The 25,372-nt window shown below is 39.4% G+C and overlaps 2 protein-coding genes across 6 annotated transcripts in view; both read left to right on the forward strand.

The window, feature by feature from the left end:
- Window positions 1-25,372, forward strand: part of LOC129776980 (V-type proton ATPase subunit e 2-like) — a 176,322-nt gene that overhangs the window by 73,782 nt on the left and 77,168 nt on the right. The window lies entirely within an intron of this gene.
- The window catches only part of LOC129776976 (protein phosphatase 1 regulatory subunit 3A), an 82,893-nt gene that overhangs the window by 38,762 nt on the left and 18,759 nt on the right, over window positions 1-25,372 (forward strand). For all 5 annotated transcript variants that reach the window (XM_055782975.1, XM_055782979.1, XM_055782976.1 and 2 more), the window contains one exon: window positions 17,053-17,802. In XM_055782975.1, coding sequence (XP_055638950.1) covers window positions 17,095-17,802 — 708 coding nt within the window. In that variant the 5' untranslated portion in view covers window positions 17,053-17,094. The remainder of the gene's footprint in view (window positions 1-17,052; window positions 17,803-25,372) is intronic.

Below are 25,372 nucleotides of genomic sequence, written 5' to 3' on the forward strand. Positions count from 1 at the left end.
AGACTTCAGTTGAAATTTTCTTTTTTCACATCTTGCTTAGATCACTTAGATTTAAGATTTGTATTCTGGATTTAAGATATTCTTCAGAATTTAGGATTTTATAGATTTAGGAAGAGATTTCGAATGAGATTTTAAATTGGATTCATGTTTTTTCTTTGATTCTATTTTTGACTTGAAATTCCAGAGTTGAAAGTTTCACGATTCCTAGTTCAGATTTTAAACTCAAATTACAGATTCAACAGAACATTTGTTTTAACGTCGATTCAATATTCAACTTTAAATTTCAGAATCATATTGATTTTGGACTTCAATTTGTATTTGGTTTCCGCATTCCATGCTATAAATTAGAATGTCCGATTCCAGATATCGATCCCCATATTCAGATTCTGAGTTTTTGATTCAATTTTTAAATTTAAATTTTCGATTTTCGATTTGGATCTTCGGCTTGATTCTCGATTAAATTCTGAATCTGTGTTCAGTATAACGATTTGATTTTCAATACAAAATTTCGTTTCAATCATATACTTAGATCCATGATCCAGATTTTGGATTCAGATAAATAATCCAGATTCCAGATTTAAGCTTCAGCCGCAGATTCCCGGTATAGGTTTGAAACTCAGGTTGCGGATTAAAATCTCTGATTTGGATACTGAAACAGATTAAAAACTCTTATTCGGAAATAATGTTTAAGTTCCTTCCCGAATTAGGATTCAAATCTCATATTAGATCCTAATGGGCACCGTAAATTTATTACATATAAATTACACACTATAAATCATAAATTTCATACTCAGTATAGTGTACCTAAATAATCAGATTCATATTGTCATTCCAGAATTCAAAGCGAAGAATTCAATGAACCCACTGCATTTCAACTAGCAACTTATTCATGCTGGATCAATATAATAGCGCTCTCTTTTCACGCTGAATAAAAAAAAAAATCCCTTCTCTTCGTGGATGCTTCCATCGCTTCACGTTCATTCGTTTCATTCTTCACACCTGCAGCGAAGTTTTCAATCGACATTTCAGAGCCATTCATTGATTCGAACAGTTTATATTAAAAAGACAGTTTATATTAAAAAGACAGTTTATTTATTATTTCGTATTCGAAACAGTTTATTTGTCATATTGTTATATTGGTTGTGCAGTGGGCAGTAGCATGGGATTTTTTTTTGTTAGATTCTAGTTTTATCTTCCAATTTTAGATTTCAGTTTCCAAAATAAGTTTTTATCCAAACTCAGATTTCAAATCAGGCTCAGATTCTTATTTTTGATACAGTTTTCAGATTCAAATTACAAATTTAGATTCTAGACTTTAGCGTGCAGATTCGGTTTCTGGATGATCTTAATTAATTTTTTTATTCCAGTACTTAGTTTTCATCACCATTTGCAAACACCTCTCTTCATTTTCGAAATCCTAAGACTGTCTGTATCATTATTTTTTTCTTTTCCTTCAGATTAGTTCCTTCGGGAAATTTTCGAATTCATATTCTTCGATGCAATTTCTCACCTTTCCAATGGTGTAGTTATCGCAACATTATTTTTATTGCTCGAACATGTGTCTTTTAGCACAATCAATGAGCTGCCATTGAAATGTTTCCAGTTTGCGATGTAGGGTAGATGATCTTGGTTTGTCCGATTTAGGGTGTTTTCACGCAACTAGTAAATGCAAATCGATTTTTCTTCATTTCTTCATTTTTCTTCAAGCCCCAAGTCTCCAGTTGCTAATACTACCATAAGGCGTTAAAATTATTCAAATTTTTATGCATTTTAACGATTTTCCTCAAAGAGAAATTGTGATCATGGTTTGTTCTTTTCTGATCATGGTTTGTCCGGTTTTAGAAATCACCATTTTGGAATGCAAAAAATCGAATTTTCAAGTAGATGTTGCATTTACCATTGTTTGAATTTATTGTCATCATATTGATCCATTCATAATTTAGGCTTTCTTTAGAATATTGCCTTTTCTTGGGCATTTTAAAAGAGTTGACCTCAACACAGAGAAACTTTATTTCTGCTATGCGCGAAGAACACAAGAAACAAACTGCAGCGCGCCAAGCGGTTGCCATAGAAATCATGTAGACAAAACAACATTAGTGAATCGGACAACTCATGATCAGAATTAAAGTCATCGGAATGCTTTAATTACATGGTTTAGCTATGTAAATCTGATACAATAGTGTGCAAGCATGATGTTTACAATATTTGTAAGTAGCATAATCCAGAGAAGGTCTGAATACGTGCTGAGTAATCATCTGGTAATTGATTAAAAATTGGCCCAAATGAGGGGCGCATTGACACCAATAGAGGGCGGATTTTATAATCCTTTAAAACATTTGAATCCGTAAAAATATACCATAAAACTACTGTAAATCATGAAAAAGAGTATTTTAATTATATGTTTTGAAACATTCGAATACTTGATTCGACACAGATGCGCTGCATTAGAATAATCAAAAAAGTGGACAAACCATGATCATATTTTCAACTGGACAAACCAAAATCATTTACCTTAGCAGTTACTGCCACATTTTTTTTTTGCCCAACGAACTTTTGACGTAGGATTACATCTTTCGGGAACATATTGGGGTACAAATTGAAAATCGAAAATCGAGCACATCGTATTCCAATTTCAAACACTTATTGCTCAGTCATTTTATGGATTGATGAAATTTTTCCGTCAATCGATTTCGGCACTCCATAACATTTTCTTATATTCAATAAAATAATATATGTCATGAAACTAACTATCGAACAATTGAAAAATCTCAATCCCTATCATAACGGAAATATCCTCTCCTAATTGACGACACATGCGGCGGATCCCTAACAGAAACATCAAAACCAAGCTGCCTGGGGGAAATGGGCATTGCAAAGACATGAAGGTAGGGGGAACTTTTGTTCCTACCGAAATGTGTTCCCCAACAGAGACATCAAAACCAAGTCGGGGGCATTTTTATATTGCAAGTAGGATGAGTGATACGATTAATACTAGCAAATAAAATAGAAATTTGGAACTATATAATATTGGTTGCTTCGTGAAATTTCATATCAATGACCGATAGTGTATTATGAAAAATTTAGCACAAGTGTAATTGTAAAATTGTATATGGTAGCAGTTGTGTTAAAAATGACTTGATATATGAAACGATTTATTTCAATTTCATAAATAAAAATCAAGGTGTGTTCCCGCTCGAGAACGGGTCGTTTGGTTTAAGCTGTCTATTTTGTTGTGTTCATTTCCACCCAAGAAAAGTTCATGCGGCTAGAAAAAAAATGGAAAAGCGAAGAAATATTCGAAAAAGTGATTTCTCATATGCTCTACGTATAGTATTAGGTGTTGTTAGTCCTATTAAAATTCGCATTGGATTGAATAAACACTCAGGAAGTAAAAATTTTGAAACAAAATTGCCTTTTCCATTTCAAATATGTTTTCTCTATATTAATGTAATATGTTTTTACTGATGAGAAAAATTGATAATTATGTTCGGTATGGATAATTATCTTATATTACATTGGTGAGTTTTTTTTTCTTTATTTCATCCATATATAAAACACAGGAGGCATCTCGTCTAAAGTCGACACCTTCTATCTGATACGCACCACCCAACGACTGTACACTTCTGTCATCATCACTCGGTAAACACTGGTGGAGTGAACAAAAATGCCCAACAACCAAACATAATTGCCCTTTTCAGGGCCACCAAATCATTATAGAAGAGTGTAACGATGTAATTCTTCAATCATATCCAAAATCAACAGATAGCCTAACGGAATCTTACGTCAACTATGCGGTCGTGTCTCGGACACAACCCTCCTTACTTTTTTATTCTGAAAGAAACTAATTTTTTACACTTTTACCTCGTCATCATTTTTAAATTATTGTTGATCGTTCGATTTCGATCGTCGAAGTGAGAGAGACGCTCTCATTGTTTGTTTTATATTTTCGACATGCGTTACAAACGTTATGCATATTCAACACTAACATCATCTGTCATTCGACAACTGTTACTGTACACCACAGAAATGAAAGAAACAAAAGAAATGATGTTTGGTCCGCTCTGTTGAAAATTAAATTGGGGTTAGAGGTTTTATCATGAATTATTGGGAGAAATATAACGAATAGTTCTAAAAACACTAGCCTTTTTGCCTCGAAAATGTTATTCCACTTACTGATGGATAAATAAGATGCACTTACACTGTTTGATCGAAGTCAAATATTGGACACTTTTTGATAGATAAAATTCGATCAACATGTACTAACGGTAATAATCAAATATATTTGGTACAATTTGACACATTTAGTTCCTGTTTGCTTAATTTTTTTTTTGGAACTGTTCCACGAAACATGTACCGAGATACGTTAAATATTTCAGTAAAATTTATGCCTTGTTCGTTTTTGCCATTGTTGATAGTTGAATAGTGACAAACAAAGCAATATTTGTATCAAATTTCAACCAATTTGGATTAAAAAAACAGTGTACAGTCACTTTAAGAATGTATCATATGGAATTCTTCTTATTATTAGTACACCCAGAACTAGCTTTGGCAGAAAACATATCATCTTCTGCAGAAAAAATGCTTTTTCGTGCTGACGGGTAAAATGAGCAAATAAAGGCATCTTTTTCAAAAGTTTTATAATGTTTGTATGTATGTGAGCAGACATCTCTTTCTCTCAGACTGACCATCACCATGGGATTGTATACAAAAAAAAAGTCCAAACGATGTCAAGCGGGAATCGAACCAAGGCCGGCTGGAATGCATAGCATAATGCATGCATAAAAAGAGGGCGTAAACGTGAACCAATATCCCTGTCGGTCTGGGCCGTGTATGCGGCAGAGTATGCGAAAAGGTTTAATGCGTGCTTGTTTCGCTTGCTAATATTGCTCTTATATTGCTATGGCATATATATTATACAAATGTTGTTCCAGTATGGAGGAGAAGCACATTTTCTGTTATTTTGAAGCTCATTCAATTTAATGAATCTGCCTGTGATTGCTATATCAATTAACACTCCTGATTGCATTCTGATTGGCAAGTTTAAAGATATGTGTGTACCAATGCAAATCGGGATAATTTACTTTGACGAAATATACCCAGTTCGATCGGGAATTAAATTTGAAGTTTTTACCTTGTTTTTTTTGTGACGCTAACCTCTCGACCGTGGGAAGAAATAACGGATTACTAACATTACGAAAATTAAAATGCGAGTATATGTATGATATGTTTGGTATCAAAGCGTTCAAGGTTTTGTCAAAGTTTTTGTTCACAAACTTGTCTACTTACATTGGATGACACATGAATCATTTGTGGTTACCAGAGTGGCAGAGTGGTTTGCATTACATTTGTCGTGTTGGGAGCCTCGGGTGCGATTCCTTGTGTGGAACTACGCGCACATCGTTCCCTGTCATAATAGGTTGTATCACCTCTAACTACAGCATCTTTATTGTTATGCAGGGTACACATATTCCCGCAAAGAGTCTACTGCTTTCTATTTATAACCACAATTGGTTTATTTCACCCACAGCTGTTGCTGGAGTAAATAAAACAAGTGCGAAAACCGCTCATTGATAAATCAACCGGACCAGTCGACATTTTCTGCTTGGCAACATTGCTGGCGTCATGAACACAATGTCACTTTTTTCTGTGGCAAAGGTTTTTCATTCTCGTGCGAAAATTTAGATGAAAACAGAAGAATTTACACGCCCCAATTTATGCGTGGGTCGCCTCGTGTGACAGTGTTTTATCCCTATTTTTATAACTTTTTATTGCTGACAGATTATTTTCTGAGATTCTCATTATCGGGTTGACACAAACCACTGTTATCGGGTTTTACGCAGGGACAACGAATGAATACCTTTTGGAGGGCTTTCACGTTAGTCAGTGTACACACACACACACACACACACACACACACACACTATCAGTCAGTGAAAGTTTACACATCTCACCTGTGACTAGCGAACCTGAGGCCGAATCAATGGCACCCGATGGCGGCGCTTCTTGATGCAGGGATTACCTCGTCTTTTCTCCTGTGAACGGCCTGTAGTCGCCATTTATAACCCACCGTCGCTATATATACCGGTCACGAGAAGAAGCAGAGTTTTGCGTCGTAGGAAATATTTTTAATCTTTTATTGCTCTATTTTCCATCGTGAGACGTCCGTCCTCTGCATTTTGGTCTGCATTGAGCGGGCTGCATTGAAGCGTCAAGCGTGGAAGCAGACATCCCGTGACCGCATCTCTGAATAAAGTTATTTCATCTCAATAGGATGCTACTAAATTTGGAGAATTTTTCAAATACACCAGAATATCTGCTCAATAGTCACTCTCCGTATTAAACTATCTTAATTGCCCCATAGAATCAGCACGTATCGGATGGGTGGTATAAATTTAGAAAAGCTGGCGCCTCCACTCACCGTAATCAATCGGTCGGTTCAGGCGAGGGTCGCGACGTTGAGCAGCCAGTAGTCGCCCTGATGATTATGTAGTCAAGCACTGCGCTGCCCCATGCTATCGGAGCATGCTCATAGCTGTCTCTCTGAAGCACTGTCGGTGGCTCACAATTGGAACACGTGAAAAGCGAAGGCGAAACTGGGTCGTCACCCATCCTTGAAAGGCTTCTCAGGTGCTCGCGGAGCCTGGCCTTTCTGGCTCATGGGGATGGAAATCTGTTAGTAATTGGTGCACCCACTTATCGCTGATTATGTAGGTTGATTTGACAGAGGGAGGAAGGTTATCAAGGGATGACTCCCACGCGCTGGCTGATTAGTTATTTACTAAACATAAACTTTTGTTTTGCAGTGTAAGCAAGTATATTTGCTCCCGGATGTTATCTGATTGAATCGATGTCACTCACCGTCATACAAACTGAATGTTTCCGTGAGCGAAAGAGAAGATTAAAACTATGTTTGGTTTTCATATATATGTTATTTTTTGTATGGTGCAATATCCTTACTCTGCTTCAATCAATTCGTGGGAGTCGAAATTCAAACCCCATGCCCGAGGTCATAAAACTAACTGATAACAAACAATCACCAATATGATGGAGCTTCATAAAATGTTACGACCAGCGATCTCGTGAAGTAACAATCAGTAATTGACCGATTTTTCACCATAACCGATAACCGATGGCACCTCTTGCGTACAGCAGGCAGGGTAAAACAGGTTTCCACGATCGGCGTTGGTTCCACAATTTCATCACAACACAGTTCAAGGGATCAATGGCACATCCTCTCCCTGCGCTTCCGTTATCACCCAAGGTTTGACGCCGGAGGTTCATTCAGAGTGACGAAATGAAATAGTGGAATTTTGATTGCGGAAGGGTGCTGTGTTTGGTGGCCTTCCCTTGTAACTTTAATCTAGAAAAGACTGAAATAAACGCAAGAGTTATTTTAATTGCTACAAACTACAATCAGCTTCAGAAAACAACGCATGGTTTCTAAGAGCTTTGCCATACTCTTCCATTCGTTGGCTTCAATTGATTTGCTTCCAATCTGTCTCTCCAATTGAAACCGTACCAAGCAAGACATGAATCTATTTTCATTGAATATATCCATTAGCTCAGAACTGTCGAGCGTTTCTGTTACCCTAAAAGCTTGAACCCATTGGATGGTTTTAGGAGAAGATCATTTTCATCAAACATTACGACACAAGCAGGCCGCGGTCGATTGCTCCCCAGTTTTTAATGGAAAACCACCGGCAGATGCGCAGTGGCTTACTGCGATGCGATGCAATAACATCCCGCATTGGAAAAAACCACCGAGAGCGCTGTCTATCGGTGTTAATTGTAAACAAAGAGATGCTAAAAATATTGCAGTGCAAAACACCTTCCGATCGCGCGGGACTGTTATCAGTCTCTGGCGCCACTGCTATCGAAGCTCTCTCCCTCGAAATGAAATTCCCTCCTGAAGAATTCATACCGGGAAACACTGACAAATTCTATGAAAGATCTTACTGTGGGGGTTTGATACAGGAAGCTCGATTGGTGAACGCGAACGGAAGTGACGGAGTGAACTTGGAAGAGCTCATACGATTTATTCGACGATCATGACCCTATCTATCGCGGCTCATCGATCGGCTGTCTGCAACGTGTCAATCATGTGCAGAACGGAACGACTCAACAATATTTAATCGCCCATTGGGCAAGACGCGTCATTCGAGCAGTAATTGAAGACGAACTCTCTGGGGGGAATATTCTTCTCATTCGATGGCACTAACGTTTCTAGAGGAACTTCGTTCTCCCATCGTAGTATTACTTGCGTTATTTTTATTAGTACAAAGTTGAGATTTTTATGAGAAATACGCCTTGAATGAGTGGCATACTAGAGAACAAGGGGTGTAACACACTGCGAGTATGAAGAAATTTAATCGATGACCTGCAAGGGAATCGGCCCTGAAGCACCTGGCATGTTATCCACTCGGCCACGGGAGCCACTCTCTGGTGGTATGGCAAGACGAGATAAAATATTTTATTGGTTAGAAACACTCGTTTGAGTTGTTCGTTGTTTTCCCATGGTGTTGTAGACTATAAAAGAAAAAAAAAACATATTTGATCACTTTCTATAGCCGCACACATATTTCAGTCGTTATGTTGTAACAGAAACTTGTTAAAAGGTATTTAAATAAAATCATTAATTCTAAATTAAACCATTGATAATAATTATATGTTTGTTGTTTTGAGCATTTTATTGAAAAAGTCACGAGATTCATCGACAATTTTCTATAGCCGACTTAATTTAATAATCAATACATGGTCAATTGTACTTTTTTTGTTTGAGATGCGTTTACTGCTAGCTATTAGTTGACGTACTTGCTCATTCAATAACTGCAAATATCTTGTTGGACATACTAAAAATCAAGTTTCTCAACGTATTCCGCAACTCTTTCAAAATGACCGCTTTAAGCTCGTCAAAGTGTTGTATTGCTTCTTGCCTGTGTAGATTAGTCTAACAAGGAATCTCCTGATGGTAGTCGAGAGAGTTCATCTTACATTCTGTCAGATTGACAGCGGTCGAACGTGTTTACTTACAAACAACTAGAGTTTACCGAGGAAGAAGACATCCTATTCCACTTGTTCCTCAACACGTTAAGCCCCGCGTCGATCCCTGGGTTCCGTCATTTTCAAGCCGTTCTTATTGAACCGACAGTAAACTTTTCGTTCAGGGAGTGTCAACACTGGAAACGACGACAACAGAGTTAGAAAAGTCTACTATGATTCCACTGGGACCGACGTGGGCCAGACGAAAAGTTCATTGTCGGTCCCCTTTTCGATCGGCGCTCAACGTGTTAAGGATGGTACGCTCGACGGAATAACATAAGTCCAGCAAAAGCAAGAGGAATCAGGAATGCAATTGACATAGATTGACAATTGACATTAGGATGTAGACATTGAGTATTATTATCAAATGGCTTACGTTAGTATTGTCTTGCACTAAAATATTTCCCATGAACTGAAATATCTCTATAGCAATGTTTGTAAACCTGAATAGTCCCTTTAATTTATTATCCCCTCTCGCAGCTTCTATTTATAATTAAATAGAAACAAACAAATGAACATGACATATCAGGATCACAAAATAGAAACAGATTGCCGAGCTACAAAAAAAAAGATAGATGGATGGATTATTGTGGTTGATCGATCTATATTATGAAAATCTTTGTCATTGATTTGAGATATATTTTAAATTTCTTTTTGAAATTATCAGGTCGTGTGATCATTCGGATTGCAGGTGGCAAGGAATTAAAACGAGATGGTCCATTAAACAGAATGCGCCTTCCGATCAACATTAGCTGTTGGTCGGTTTCGCATTAAATTTCGTGCTTGTGTGATGTGTTGAAGATTTACTAAAGTTATTGTCAAATTATGTTATGTTTATGTTTTGCAAATTGTCCCTTCTAAGGTTAGAGGTGGATAAACTGAAATTGTTTTTTTTATCCCTTTTGTTTATTTTAGGCTCATTAGCATTTTAGCTGTAACAGAGCCGAATTTAATTCGTGTACATGTCACATATTTATCATATCTATAATTAGCACATTACACAGTTGCCATTTTTCGGCGTTAGAGTATTCCCTTCTATACCATTGCAAATGGTACACATTTACACAGTAGCCATTTAGGCGAAAGAGTTTTCTATCTGTTCTTCCATTATCCACAGTTAAGACTGGACAGCGGAGACAGTCGTTGATCCATTGTTGAGTTATTTATAGAACAGCAGCCCGATGTTTCTGCAGAACAGAGCAGCTGTATGGATGAATCGATCTTATTTCGACCGTGGATCGATCTCCATCGCTGATGATTGTTGCGTGGACGTAGTTATTCTGTAACAACACAAAGATGGTCAATGGGGGCCCTGAGTTTTTTGAACTCACGATCGATCGCTTACTAAGCGAACGCGCAACCAATGTGGCTACGGAGACCCCCTAACTGAAAATGTTGAATGAAGTGAATTTAAAACAAATTCACTATCTGCTTCACTCCCGTCACAAGGTGTTCAATTCCACCGTTTCTCAAGCAGAAGGAATTTATCAGTTATTTTCCGAACTATGCATCTAGAGACACGTTTCACCCGAGAACCGTACGCCAGTCGACCAGAGGTTCAACTCTCATAGCACCGATCTAACTTACACAGTGGAGCAATTTTGTTCGATGTGAGCACCGCGCCGACTTTTGTGTGTCTGGTGGAGAGAGCGTTAGTGATAACCCCACAGATTGTGTATTGTTCTCACGAGGGCAAGAATGAATCATCAGTCAACTACTTCTACTCAACCACGCGGCCCTTTTCAAAGTCGCCAAAACTTTCTACTTATGAGTCATTTATAAAATTTCGATGTGTTCAAAAATAATATCCGAAGTGATAAACAACCGAATTGAATGAAATAATGAAATAATGTCTTAATAATAATCATAACTCTCTATATTTTTTTTTCAACATTACTTCTAATACGTAAGAAACAACATTTTTAAATCCCCTAAATTGTTGTAATTTTCGAAGGTTCTGGCAGCGAGAGCATCAGCAGCCACCGCATAGAGTTAACCCTTTGCGGTCGTATAAAATGTGGGTATGGGTGTCCCATATTGGTCGGAACTATTTTTCCTTGAAAAAGCAGTGTATATGCGAGATTATGAAAAATAAACTTTTTTTCAATACATATATTGAATTAACAATGTATTTCAAGGTGATCTTTTTACATAAAGAAGGTTTTGTCGCTTGAGACACTTATGCGATTGTTCAAATAACATGAGAAATTTATGCAAACAGTTGTTCTGATGCTTATGAACAATCTTTTCCATCACACCAAAGTGTTACAATGGCTAAATTCTGCTGTTATGATTTTTGCCCCACATTCGTATTCGAGTTCGTTGTCTTGTGTGAATGACTACTTTGTTTGATACTGAGTACCGTTATCTATTACTCATCGGAGCACCGTATTGATCCGTGAACAGGTACACTAGACAACAAGCTTCGTTTAGAAAAAGCATAAACTGATACTTGGTTGAGTAAAATATAGGATTATCATATTCCTTGCTGTGGTGGCTGAGAGCAGACAAACGACCACAAAGAGTTAAATGTGCTCAGAATCTGGAATGTATATTTGGAAACTAGATATGAAATCTAGAATCGAAAAATTAGAGAATGCGAAAGGATAAATTTAACTAATTTTTTTTTTAATCTGCGAATTTGCGAAGATTTTAATTCTGAAACATGGAATAATATATGAATCTAGAAGCTGTCGTTAAGGATTGTGAAATTGGAGTCTGTGAAGTCTGGGATTTGAAATATTGTATATGAGTTTGAACCAAGAATATGCAATGAGAGTTAAGAATCTCAGAATCAGTATCTAGACTAGGGTAACTAAAATTTGAAAACCTGGAATCCGAAGCAGGGCCTCACAAAATCACCCTCATTTACAAATCGTCACTCATCAATGAATCTACTGCAGTTCTTTACGCTGGCTCAATGTATTGCTGCTCTTCTTTCTAACTCAACAAAAATAAATATCTCTTCTCCGTCGTGCACGCCCCTTTTGCTACACGTACATTTTATTTTATTTTTTTTTATTTTGGAGTGAGGGAAAAGCACATTTAACTACGTGATCTTTGAAGGTCAGGCGTGATTCTAGGAGAATACCTAAATCTTTAACGGTGGTTTCACGTTTGAGAGACGTATTGTCGATGGTATAATTGAAGTAATATGGGGAGCGTTTGCGAGCAAATGAAATGCCAGAGCATTTGTCGACATTCAGACTCATCCGATTAGTTGAGCACCATTCGGAGAAATTATTGAGTTCATGTTGAAGGAAATGTGTGTCTTCTGGACAGGTTATTACGCAGTAACGTTTATAGTCGTCGGCGTATGAGAGCTTGAAACATTTCAGTATACGGTTCACATCATTCAGGTACAGTAAAAATAGGAAAGGTCCGATGTGGCTGCCCTGTGGAACCCCCGTTGTGACTGAGAATGGCTTCGATATAGTGTTACCGATCTTGACAGACATTGAGCGACCAACCAGATAGGAATTGAGCCAGCTGAGTAGAGTGCTAGAACAACCGAGACGTTCGAGTTTGGCTATCAAGATTTCATGATTCAGTTTATCGAAGGCAGCTGAAAAATCTGTGTAGATGGCATCGACCTGTTGGCGATCTTCGATGGTTTTGATGATGAAGGATGTGTAGGTGAGCAGATTGGTGCAAGTGGATCTTTTGGGCATAAATCCATGCTGAGTTTCAGACACTTAGCTTAGGCAGTTACGCATGAGAAAGCCCAAAACAGTGAGCTCAAATAGCTTTGATGTGGCACACAAAGTAGCGATTCCTCTATAGTTGGAAATCTCGAGTTTATCACCTTTTTTAAACACTGGGAAAACGAAAGATTCCTTCCACATACTCGGGAATGTTCCTGACGACAGAGAGCGGTTGAAAATAGTTGCCAAATGATGGGAAATCGCAAAGCTACACCTTTTTAAAATAATAGATGGTATACCATCTGGACCCGGATTTGTTGAACATTTTAAACGAGCCCAACTGGATTCAATACTGTTAAGCGAGATCTGTGGATGCGGGCCGATGGCTGGGCGAAGTGGTACGTTGGCTACCGCTTCAGACACCTGTTGTGGATCAAGCATTTCATTCGTAAACACAGCTGAAAACTGTTCCCTGAAGAGGTCACCTATCGATGAGAGAGAAGAAGCTTCCTTTCTGCCCAAGCTCATTGTCACAGTAAGACCTATCTCCTTCCGTTGTTCGTCGATGTAATACCAGAATTTTCGAGGGTTGAGTGTGAGATTCTGTTGGATTCTATGCAAGTAGGAATTGAACAATGTTTTGTTAAGCCGTTTGTATCTGTTGTTACAAGCGATGTAATATGACCGTCCATAGTAATTTTGATTTCGCGAGAGTTTTTTGAGAGCTGATCTTTTAATCGACTTCTGTCGTTTGAGGGTGGCATTGGACCAGGGAGGATATAGTGGTCTTCTACTAACTAGCTTGGGTGTGAATTGGTCAAAAGCGTAGATTAGGACGGAAGTAAAAATATCACTATCTGTTTTCCTAAAGTTAAAACGAGTTATTTCCGCTGTTGAGGCAAATTCGTACGGAACACATTCGTTTATGAACAGGTTAAGCGGTGGATGATGCTGGCATTCTCTTACTAGTGGGGCAGGGGCACTCGATACAGTTATGTCATTGGAGAGTTCTCGGCTGACAAAGCAGAGGTCGAGAAGACGACCGTTAGAGTTGTGAAACAAGTTCAGTTCGACGAGCCCGGCGGTGCTATAGTCATCCAAAAGCTGTTTTTGAACAGGATTCATCGATGAGCGAGCAAGGTTGGGATAGAGATAGCCCGAAGTACCTTGGGACCAGCTGATAGAACGCATGTTGAAGTCACCCATGATGAGTATCTTGTCCGACATAGTCATACGTGAGGTAATCCATTCTAATGATTCGCAGTGGTGTAACATCAGAGTTGTGTCATTGACGCGATCAGGGGGAACGTAAATGACGCAGATGAATAGCATGTAGCCGGGGACAGCAAGTTTTGCCCATAACTGTTCGACTGCAGTACAGTTTGGAGGCTGCAGCAGACGGCATTTATAGCTGGAACGAGTAACCAGAAGCACACCTCCACCAGTTCTTTTAGTACTGGTAAGACTAGAGCGGTCGGAGCGGAATACCGTGTAAGCGCTTCCAAAAATTTGTGAGGAAAGAGTGTAGCAATTGAGCCAAGTCTCCGTAAAACCTAAAATATCATACGCTGCATCCGAGCACGCGAGAGAGTAGTTCGTAACAGTAGTATTCATGCCTCCTAAATTTCTATGTTTCCGGGTTGTGTAGGTTTCAACTGTAGGAATGCTGGTTGTGGAACAGATGTTTTGTTGATTGGAGGATGAGGACGTGATGCTTGAGGTCGAGACGACGTTGTTCGTTGATTGATAGCATTGGAAATGGAATGAGTCAGACGAGGTGAAGGTTGAGTTCCGTCCGGTTTCCGACTGTTGGATCGTCGGTCTAAAAAAGGAGTGATAGAGACTCCATTTGGCCAAAATATAATAGTCCACTACATAGGAAAAGTTTGTTTTGTAATCTACGTTTTCAATCTAACAAAAATATTCTTCACTGTTTCAAGTTTGAACTTACATTCTTTTTAGCGTTCTCTGCCGGAAGTAGTTTTCTCTTTCTCTCTCTTCTTTCCATTGACAGCTCTCATGCCGCGCGTTCGTCGATGATATTTGACGTTAAGTTGAGTTAGGGTGACCATTTGGAACGCATACTTGGAACAGTGCACCCAGCGGCAACAGTCAGAGTCACACAATTTTATGTTCCTTTGACGAATAAAGATTTGACAGTGTATGGGAAAAAAGGTTGCAAGTTTTTTTCATGTAAAATGAACTTGAAAAATAAATTTAATTGACTCCGTATTACTTAGATTGAGACGAAAAGTTTCCCGCTTGCGTCTTAGTTTTAGACGACTGAAGTTCTCAGCGCACTAATTGTGAAAATACAGTAATAACAATTGCTGACAAAAGTCAAACTTCCATGAAGTTGCTCTAGAATCTAAACATAGTAGACATTACAATACTATTTCTGAAATCAAAAAAAAAATTAAACATGTTTTTTTTCATAATGCGAAAAATATGATTTGGAAATCTGTAATTAGCTCCTGTATATCCTCTTTCAACGTTATTCGTTGACACAATCGATTTTGTGCCATTTGAGTAACTGACTGGTATGTCTGATATGTGAACTTCCCATCTTCCTGGCTACTAACACAATCAAAGTTCAACACAACCAATGCCCGTGAATCTTCCCACCTTCTATTTTTCATCTCGGTGTGAGCGTGACTGCTATCCCACTCCCATGTTTTGGCATCCCGATTGATTACATTAGATGAGCCCAAAAATAACAGAAAATGTGCTACTCCCCCATATTTATATAATATATATGTTATAGCAAATGAGTACGCTTTAAAGTTTTTCGCGTACAATCCCCAGCTGACGTTCAGTTTGAGAGAAAGAGAGCTTTTGAAAAAGATGCTTTAATTTGTTCATTTCATCCTTCAGCACACGAAAAAACATTTTTTTTTATCTGTATTATAGTGACTTTCAACTCATTTGGCTGGTTCGTCACTTTTTACTTCCATTTTTGGAAGAATGTCGGGAGTGACAATTGAACTCGTGACCCTTAGCGTGAGAGGCATGGATGTTACCACTACGCCAGATCGCCTCCATACGAAAAAACATTTTCCTGACGAAGATGAAATGTTTTCTGTCAACGCTAGTTTGGGTGTAATCAATTGTCGCTAGACGTTTCGAGATAACTTTAGGCTTTTCCTCAAACGATGCCTGTTCCGGAAACAGAGCCGCATTCGTCACATTTTAGATTTATTCTACAAAACTAACGGATATTTTACCTTCACGTTATTTATCCTCTGACGTGTAAGAATATAAACTATGTGAGCCTTGAATTCGTGGGATTTCCACCCTAGCGTAAGCGCACTATGCAACCATAAATATACAAATCAGTAACTGCTCCTGCAGCAGCTAAGAACGCTTTTAAAGAAAAAGGCACATCAAAGTGAAACACATATGAGTTTACTCATTTTGTTCCGCAGTGAGAGCAATCTGTTTACCTTTTCCCGATGATCTAGTTGATTCGATAAGATAAAGTTACTTATTTTCATCTACAGCTGTGTGTTATTTTTCTACACAATCATTACGTCAATCAACCTCCCTAATACAGAGTACTAGCACACTCTGTAAGTAATTTTCCATTTCGTTGAAAACTATAAATACCAGCGGCAAAATTTGATTCAAACATAGGAACAAACAGTAAATAAATGGTACAAAAATAACTACCCGAGTGGCCTAGTTCTTTCCCCGATGTTAGAAGGACAACGACCGGATGGTGTCATATGTGTTGGCCCCAAGAAAATAAACAAATGTTCTAGCGTGGTGCTGCATTACCGCGCGCGGAATGCGTCGGCCAGGGTTAACACATTTGAAAGTGCGCTAGTGGTGGCGGCGCCAACTATGATGGATTCACCTTGTCATGCCGTGACAACCGATTTCCGCATTGGTGGCATCCCGCGACTCCCCCATTCGCGAAATGCCATTTTCCTTCGACGATTTTACGCGGAAAATCCGTAAAATGTTTCACAATCACCTGACCGTGTTCCAGTTCGTATGGGGGGAAGGTTGTTGAAAGTAGCAAGAGCGCAACCAGCCAGAGTGAAGATGAAATCCAATATCACAGTCGTGGGTGAAGTCTCGCGACGCGAAAACACAAGCTACAGGTTGAATGCATCTGAATCTAGCTTTGATTGTTTGTCGGCCTAGATGCTGAGCTTAAATTGTCCGTCATCGTGTATGTAACTTGCGGAAACTGAGGCATTCTATAATGTGTAATCGGTGTACAGCCTTCGAGACTTCCCTTCTATGGTTCGCTCCGCTCTTCGTATTGTTTGTTCGTTTTACGGTGTTTGCTTTTAATAAGTTGACCTCCCTCTTTCCTGAATGCAATGAAAACTAAATCATTTTTTCGTTTCCTCTCTTCTAGTGACAATTGTGCCCGATTGTTTCCACGAAAACGGCTCCGTTAATGCCAGCTTTCTCCGAGATGCTAGTTTCGCAAAGTCCCCCCGTCTACAGCTACTCACTGACTGACTACATTGCGAGCCAAACCGGCGGCGAGTCTCCGTTTGCTTACAACGGCGTGCCCCCCACCACCCGTAGCTACTGTCGGCCAGCGTCGCTTCAGCTAACTCCACCACCGCTGCACCGGCAGCTGACTCCACCCAGTCCGATCCTAAATCTTAAGATGCCGGCATCACCCAGACGATCCTGTCTAGTGGTTCGACCAGAAGATCTGACTCCCGACGAGGAACGAACGATCGATCTGCACAGCCCCACGGATCCTCACGATAAGCATCGGAACAAGAAGAAGGTCGTCTTCGCAGACGACCAGGGTGGTCAGCTGACACAGGTGCGCGTCATGAAGGAACCCTCCTACATGCCCCCGATCTGGAGTTTGCAATTTCTCGCCCACGTCACACAGGGAATGATCAGTCCGGTGCCTCAGGAGCAGTGGGTGGTGGACTTTAGGCAACCGGCTAGTGCCTATCTGGAATTTCGGCAGAAAATCGAAGAGAAAAACGTTTCACTGGAGAATGTGATCATCAAGGAAACAGAGCATCTGATCGTTGGCACAGTCAAGGTGAAAAATATCAGCTACACCAAGGAAGTCATTGTGCGGTCCTCCTGTGATAACTGGAGAACCCACGAGGATACCTACTGCACATATACTGTGGTAAGTTGGCCTTATATGCAGCCATTCCATGCCAAACCTATACAATGGTTATCAGATTTTCGATTCTGTTTATTGTTTTTATTTTTTCATTCCTATTTTAGGGTGGTTCAATACTTATTTTAGGGTGGTTCCAAATATCAAATTTTCCCATTTTTTTTATCAATGCATCCCCAATTTTGACAAGAAAATATGATGCTTGCATCTGTGTGAATAGTGAAGCTAGTATAGTGCTAAGGGTGCTCATGCACTGTATGATCGAAGCCAAATATTTGACTCTTTTTGACAGATAAAATTTGCTCAACGTGTACTGATCAAATATATTCGACACGAGAAGTAAATATTCACTTATTGGATGCCTACACTATTTCTTCGGTCTGTTCTTCGAACCTGTCGTGACGCTCAAACATGTATTGTGACGCTCAAACATGTTTTGTACCTTTAAGCATTCCCAAAATACAGGTGGTTTTGTGATTCCGGATTCTAAATGAATCAAGCTTCAATCAACAGTACGAAGGGAAACATCATGAGAAAGGCTGGCGTCATCTTCTAATTAAATTTATTCATTAACATTAAGCAACACAATAATGTATTATAGGCTACGTTTTGAGGTTCTTTATTATGCATCGATATAACGTACAATTCGATACAACGTACAATTTTTAAAGCGAAATGCACGTTATATCGAAGTTTCCCTGCATTTTGAAGCGAAAATATGGGGGATTACCGATGATCGAAGATGATCTGGAATTACCCGAATTTCTTTTTCCCTAGAATGATCAGAATCAACACAGGTTGTGCAGAAGTTCGAGAAACTAACAGTATTGAAGATGACTGATGAAGGATTCATTTCTTGAGAAATGTAGTGAGAGTATAGATCCACGGACTTTCAAGAAGCTTCTTACAATTTTTGATTACTAATGGGTTCATGATGTCGCTCTGGATTAGGAAGCGAAAGAATAGTAAAAAACCTGCCAGGACTTCAAGACTCATATTGTGTGTTGATCGCATACATCCTAAGGCTAAACGTGAGCAACGATACTGTAGCCTCTCCAGTTTAGTGATGTGGGTTTTAGCAGCAGAGCGGAAACAAAACGAACCATACTCCATGATCGACAGGATTGTAGTTTCATACAACCATATTAGGTCTTCTGGATGATGCCTCGGTTACCTCAATATACATCCATCTGCAAGGTGATTATCTACATCATTAATATAGAAATTGTACAGGAGAGAATTTAAGCAGGAGACTGGAGGGAGTCCCATGTAGCTAATTCTGGGAACGGCACAATTTCCATGCGAAAAGTGCATGTGCTTTTCGGATAGCAGATTCAACGAAAATAAAATTCTTATAGATACTGAGTCACACGCCCCTTTATATTTTAAAAAACCCGAAGGTTTTTATGACACAAGGTCGTCTGAATATCGGAAGCAAGTAACGCGAGACAATCATTTTTTTCTTGGTGACCCTAATCTTATTCAGAATAAAAGCGCTAAATCGTTTGCATTGAAAGATACAAAAATACTGCTTTCTACAAAGATGCTTAACTGGAGCTACAACATTATCGAACTATGTTTATCTGTATTTATAAAGATAAGAATGTTATTTTTTTTTATTTTACCTAAAATTTTGGTCACCCTATTTTCGACAGCACATAAATGAGCGCTTCATCATATGTAACAATTTTGTCCAAGACAGTTCCTTTCTAGAGAATAGCTGTCGAGCTTTAGATGCAAATTTCCACTTAAATTCGGTCCCTAGGTAAATGCACCTAGTGGAAATTTGTATTTAGAGCTCGACAGTTATTCTCTACACAAAAACTGTTTTCGACAAAGTTATTGCATATAATAGAGCGCTCATTTCTATGTTGTCAAAAATAGTCATATGTAACAACTTTGTCGAAGACAGTTTTTATCTAGAGAATAAATATTTTCCACAAAGTTATTTTTAGCACTATCTATCTAAGTTCCATTAGGTGCTCATAAAAAAAACCACTTTTAGAGTTTATCAAGACCTACATTTTGCGATGTAGAACTTGTCGATATCTCAATCCTACTCAATGATGATTACTGATGATTTATCACCCGAAAACTCATGATTTCAATTTTAATTTACTCAAATATAAAAAATAACAGAGTTTCGACAATCTCACATTATGTAGAGTGAAATATGCTCTTTCAAATGCCGACATTAAACATTGTCTATGTTTGCCCCAGAAAGAATAAGAAAAACAAATGAAGAAAACGTTTTTTTTGGAAGAAATACAAACGTAATTTACTGATTTCAATTTTTTGTGAGTGTAATATTATTTTCAAATAAGACTAGCTTATTGGCTTTAATTTCATATGTTGATCTTCTGAATCGGTTCAGTGATTCAAACGTTATAAAATTTGAAGAAAGGCTTTAAAAATCGTAACTTAAAAACGACAAAAATCACATCTCTGATATTTGGTAATACAGGTCGGACTCGATTATCCGGAGTATTGATTTTTTTTTCACTCGGGATAATCGAATCATCCGGATAATCGAATCATTAAAAAAATAATTTTCTCTCGGTAAACGTAATATAATTATGATTTGCACTTATTTATTGAACGGTTTTATCTAGCATGTTTGTATTTTTACTTTGTAACTTTGTAACTTTGCCTGTAGCGCTGTACCACAGTAATAGAAATTCAACCCTCTTCCTGTTAAACGTTTGATCTGAAATTTGGAACACATCTTTATCTTATTAGCCGCTACAAAATGGCGGAATACATATTTTCTCAGAACCCCATCAATATGGGTATCAAATGAAAGGGATTGACTAGTAGAACACAATTATTTATGAAAAATGCAAGTCCAAAATGGCCTCCATCACAAGATGGCGTCATATTTTTTTCAAAGCCCCATCAATATGAGTATCAAATGAAAGTTCTCGACTGGTAGAACACCGTAGATCATGAAAAATCAAAGTCCAAGATGGCCGCAGTTCCCATGTTCGTCGAAGTTTTGTTTCGGAATTCTTTAAGCAGACACTCGAATTTTCCGATTGATCAGCTAAAGCTGCAATAAATTTATTTTTATAATTCATCTCTATTTTTAATTCATTTAACTTACAATCTAGTATTCCTTATTATATTCGAGAACAAATTTATAATTTCGCTAATGTTTTGCCGAATCATCTAAATGTGGTTTTGACAATCTTCTTAGACAGTTGGGGTTTCTTGTTTTTGTTTATGGCTACTAACTACAGGGTGTAACATTGGCTATTGTTTTCTAGCGTTACACTGAACATTCTCCCCCCTGTGTCGCCAGAATCTTGACTTCGGCGTCACCTAGTACATCTAACAAGGCAAGTTTAACAATAGGCCGTTGCAAAACACCACTTGAGGTGAGAACATCTGCCCGACGAGTAACCCCATCTCGCCCCGGAAAGGTACGTAGTACACGCCCTCTAATCCAACGATTCCTGTTCCTTTCATCCACTAAAAGAACTAGCTCTCCCTCTCTGATCTCTCGCACGTTGTTGAACCACTTTGTTCTTCTTGCGATGGTAGGCAGATATTCTTTGATCCATCGTTGCCAAAACTTATCTAAAGTATGTTGGATCATATTCCAACTTCCCCGAATTGTAGCACCCTCATCGATTGGACTCTTTACCGACTGTTGCACCCCATTTGAACTAAGCATAAGAAAGTGGTTAGGACTGAGCGATTCTGAATCTTCTGTATCCAGTGGAACAAAGGTCAAAGGGCAGGAATTCACCATGTGTTCTACTTCAGCCAATAGCGTTGCGAAGGACTCTTCGTCATGTTTTCTCTCGGTTGGGAGTGAACCCATCGCTTCCTTCACCGATCGCACCATTCTTTCCCAGCATCCCCCCATATGTGGTGCCGCTGGTTGAAACGCCACTGTGTATAGCCATCTGTAAAGGTGTCACCTAATTCTGTATTCATTTTCTGCAATTCTTCCTTCAGTTCTCTACTTGCGCCAACAAAATTGGTACCGTTGTCGGTAAATATCTCTTGTGGGGCTCCTCGGCGAGCGATGAAACGGCGTATAGCTTTTTTGCATGAATCGGTGGATAGACTTGTAACGACTTCAAGGTGCACAGCTCTGACAGTTAGGCATGTGAACAATGATACCCATCGTTTGACTGCATTTCTTCCTATTTTTATTAGGTATGGTCCAAAGAAATCGATTCCAACGAAAGTGAATGGGCGGACAAATGGGGTCAATCGAACACGTGGCAATGGTCCCATCTGAGGTACTACAGGAACTGTTTTATGTACTCGACACCACATACACTGCTTTTTAACCAAACGAATTTGAACTCTGAGTCTCGGAATGTAGAATTTTTGCTTGACTTCGTTCAACACGGTTGCTTCATTGGCATGGCGATATTTACGGTGGTACCAATCCAGTAGTAGTTTTGTAACACGATGCTCTTTCGGAAGGATAGTAGGATATTTCGCTTCATATGGAATACAATCTGCGTTCTCCATTCGGCCGTCCACTCGAAGAATTCCATAATCGTCGACTCTTGGTGTCGCTGTTGCGATGGGACTTCCGCTTTCCAACGGTCTTCGTTTTTCTTTTTCTACTTGTAAATTGCATTTCAACGTAGCAACTTCATCCGGAAACACTTCAGCTTGTACTGAACGCCACAGACTTCTCTCAGCTTTTTGTAGTTCTCCTCTTGTCAAACTACCAGTTTGGCGAGGTTCCTTGGACCGCATACGTTGACAGTTTCCTATGTAACGATGCAAATATGCCACACATCGCAGCAATCTTTCCCACTTCGAGAAACGCTCGTAGACGATAATAGGTTTAAGAATGAAATGTGCAAACACATAAGCAGGACGTAATTCTTCTGTTGTTTCATGGGTATCACTAGGATCCTTCGGCCATTCTTCTTCGTTGTCGTATAGAAAGTCGGGACCTCTGTACCATCGGCAATCATTATCGAAAGCTGGGCCTTTACCCCATTTTGTGGCTTCGTCTGCGGGATTCTGTCGCGTCGGAACCCATCTCCACTCGTGCTCAGTTGATAGACTCAGTATTTCGTTCACTCTAAAAGCCACATACGGCCTGTACCGTCGCAGATCGGATTTTATCCATGATCTCACAGTAGTCGAATCACTCCAGAAATAGGTACGTTTAACAGAAAGTGTGTGTCCCTCTTCAATAGTTTTTCTCAGGCGAGCTCCGATAACGGCTGCCATGAGCTCTAGTCGCGGGATTGACAGTGGTTGTAGAGGCGCTACTTTTGTTTTAGAGGTAACTAAAGCACATCGCACATGCCCTCGATCGACAATTCGAAAATATGCTGCTGCTGCGAATGCTTCTTCACTGGCATCAACAAAAATGTGGAGCTGAAGTGTGTCAAAGCTGCCAACATGGTATGAGGGGAAGTAACAACGAGGTATCTTTACACGATCAAGGTCATGGAGTACACCAAGCCATTGCTTCCAGCGACAAAACACCTTTTCCGATATTTTATCATCCCAGTCGATTTTGGCTTCAATCACAAATGATGCCACAAGACCGAATGGGTCATAGATGCTCATGACCACTCGTAACATCTCTCTTTTCGTGGGTACAATTTCTCCTATTATCAGTCGTCGCACATCCTCACGAAAGTTTAACGAAAAGGCAAAAACATCGGTATCCGGTAACCAGACCATTCCAAGGAGACGTTCGGACGAGAATGTGTTCTCCTTGTCAGGGACAAAGTGTTTAACAGCTGTTGGATTCAATCTCCCAATTCTTCTCAATACCGATCGATCGTTAGAAATTCAATTACGGATCAAGAATCCAGCTTTAGCGTGTATATAACTGACTTCCAAAGCTATTTTAACAGCTTCATCTGCTGTGTCATCTACTATCATCTTTCTAAATAGTCATCTACGTAGTGTCTCTTTCTTATAGCTTCCACTGCTTTGGGGTATTCATTTTCGTACTCAGCTGCGTTCAAATTTTTGACATATTGGGATTGAGATGGGGAGCAGGTAGCGCCGAAAATTGCGACATCTGTCACCATCGTTTCTAATTCGTCTTCAGGATTATTTCTCCATAGGAAAAGCTGCGCACTACGATCTTCCTCTCTGATTAAAATCTGGTGGAACATCTCCTTGATATCGGAGCATATTGCCACCGTCCGCTGACGATATTGGAACAGTACAGACAATAATGGCGCCAATAAATCTGGCCCTTTAAGGAGCATTGTGTTTAAGCCCACACCTTTGACCTTAGCTGCAGCATCCCAAATTAATCTCACTTTCTCTGGTTTTTTGGGATTTAAAACAATTCCGATGGGTAAATACCATGTACGGTTAGGGTTGAATGAAGCCAGATCATTTGCTGTGGCTTTGTGCGCATATCCATTTTGTTGAAACTCTTCGATCTGTAGTCGTACCTTATCGTACAGAAATGGATCCTTTTTCAATCGTTTTTCCAGGCATCGTAAACGTTTTTCAGCCATCGGTCGACTGTCAGGGAACTCCACTTCGTCTTGCTTCCATAGAAGTCCGGTCTCAAATCTCCCACTCGCTGTACGTATTGTAGTTGACTCGAGAATCTGTCGCGCTCTTTGATCTTGCAATCCTTCGATTTCTGGGGCTATCGTTATGCCGAGGCTTTCTACAGAAAAGAAGCTGCGCACATACTCATGAAGATCTTGATCATTATTTCGAGCACAAATGTGCATTTGTCGATGGTTAAAGGGTGCTTCTGCTCCTACTACACTTCCATATACCGTCCAACCTAGGCGAGTCTTCGTGGCAATCGGTTCATGAGGAAGACCCTCGCGTAACTTCAGTGTAGCTAACAGGTGGGTATTACTCAAACCAATGAGAATCCCAGGAACAGCATGTTTGAAACTTTTTATCGGCAATCCTCGCAAATGTTTGAATTGATTCACCATGCCGTCGAAATCTAACGTCTGCTCTGGTAGACCAAGGCTCGCTACTGTATACACGTCAGAAATATCAAACTGTTTGCTACTACCAACTCCCGAGATATTCATTTTCACACGCTGAGCACTCGAGAATGTTTTGTTTATTCCACCTGTACATTGAATGCAGAGCGATTCGGTCTTTCCTTCCACACCCAACGAATCCACAATCGCTTGTTCTACCAACGTGACCGAAGAACCATCATCTAAAAACGCATGTGTGTTAATTTGTCCTTTCTCACCATATAAGGTTACAGGAATCACACGGAACAGAGTGGATGCTGCTGACTGACGATGAATTGTGACTGTGGCATTCACTGATACACCAGGTTTCGATTCAGTTGATGATGGGTCATAATGCAGGAGCCGATTATGGCGCTTTTGACATCCTCCTACACCGCAGATTTCTCCTTTACAAGGCCATCGAGTATGTGCTATGAGACACCGTCGACACAGCTTGCGATCTTTGACGATCTTCCACCTCTCATCAACAGACAGTTTTTTAAATGTAGCACAGTTGGTTGCTTGATGATTGCCACCGCTGCAAACAGAACATGACTTTTTGATTATTTCGGTCGAAGGATGGATCCGCTGTTTTTCATCTGCCGTTTCACGGGAGAACTGAGCCGTCTCCA

Source organism: Toxorhynchites rutilus, chromosome 3 (genome assembly GCF_029784135.1).
Source record: "Toxorhynchites rutilus septentrionalis strain SRP chromosome 3, ASM2978413v1, whole genome shotgun sequence".
NCBI classification, from domain to species: domain Eukaryota; kingdom Metazoa; phylum Arthropoda; class Insecta; order Diptera; family Culicidae; genus Toxorhynchites; species Toxorhynchites rutilus.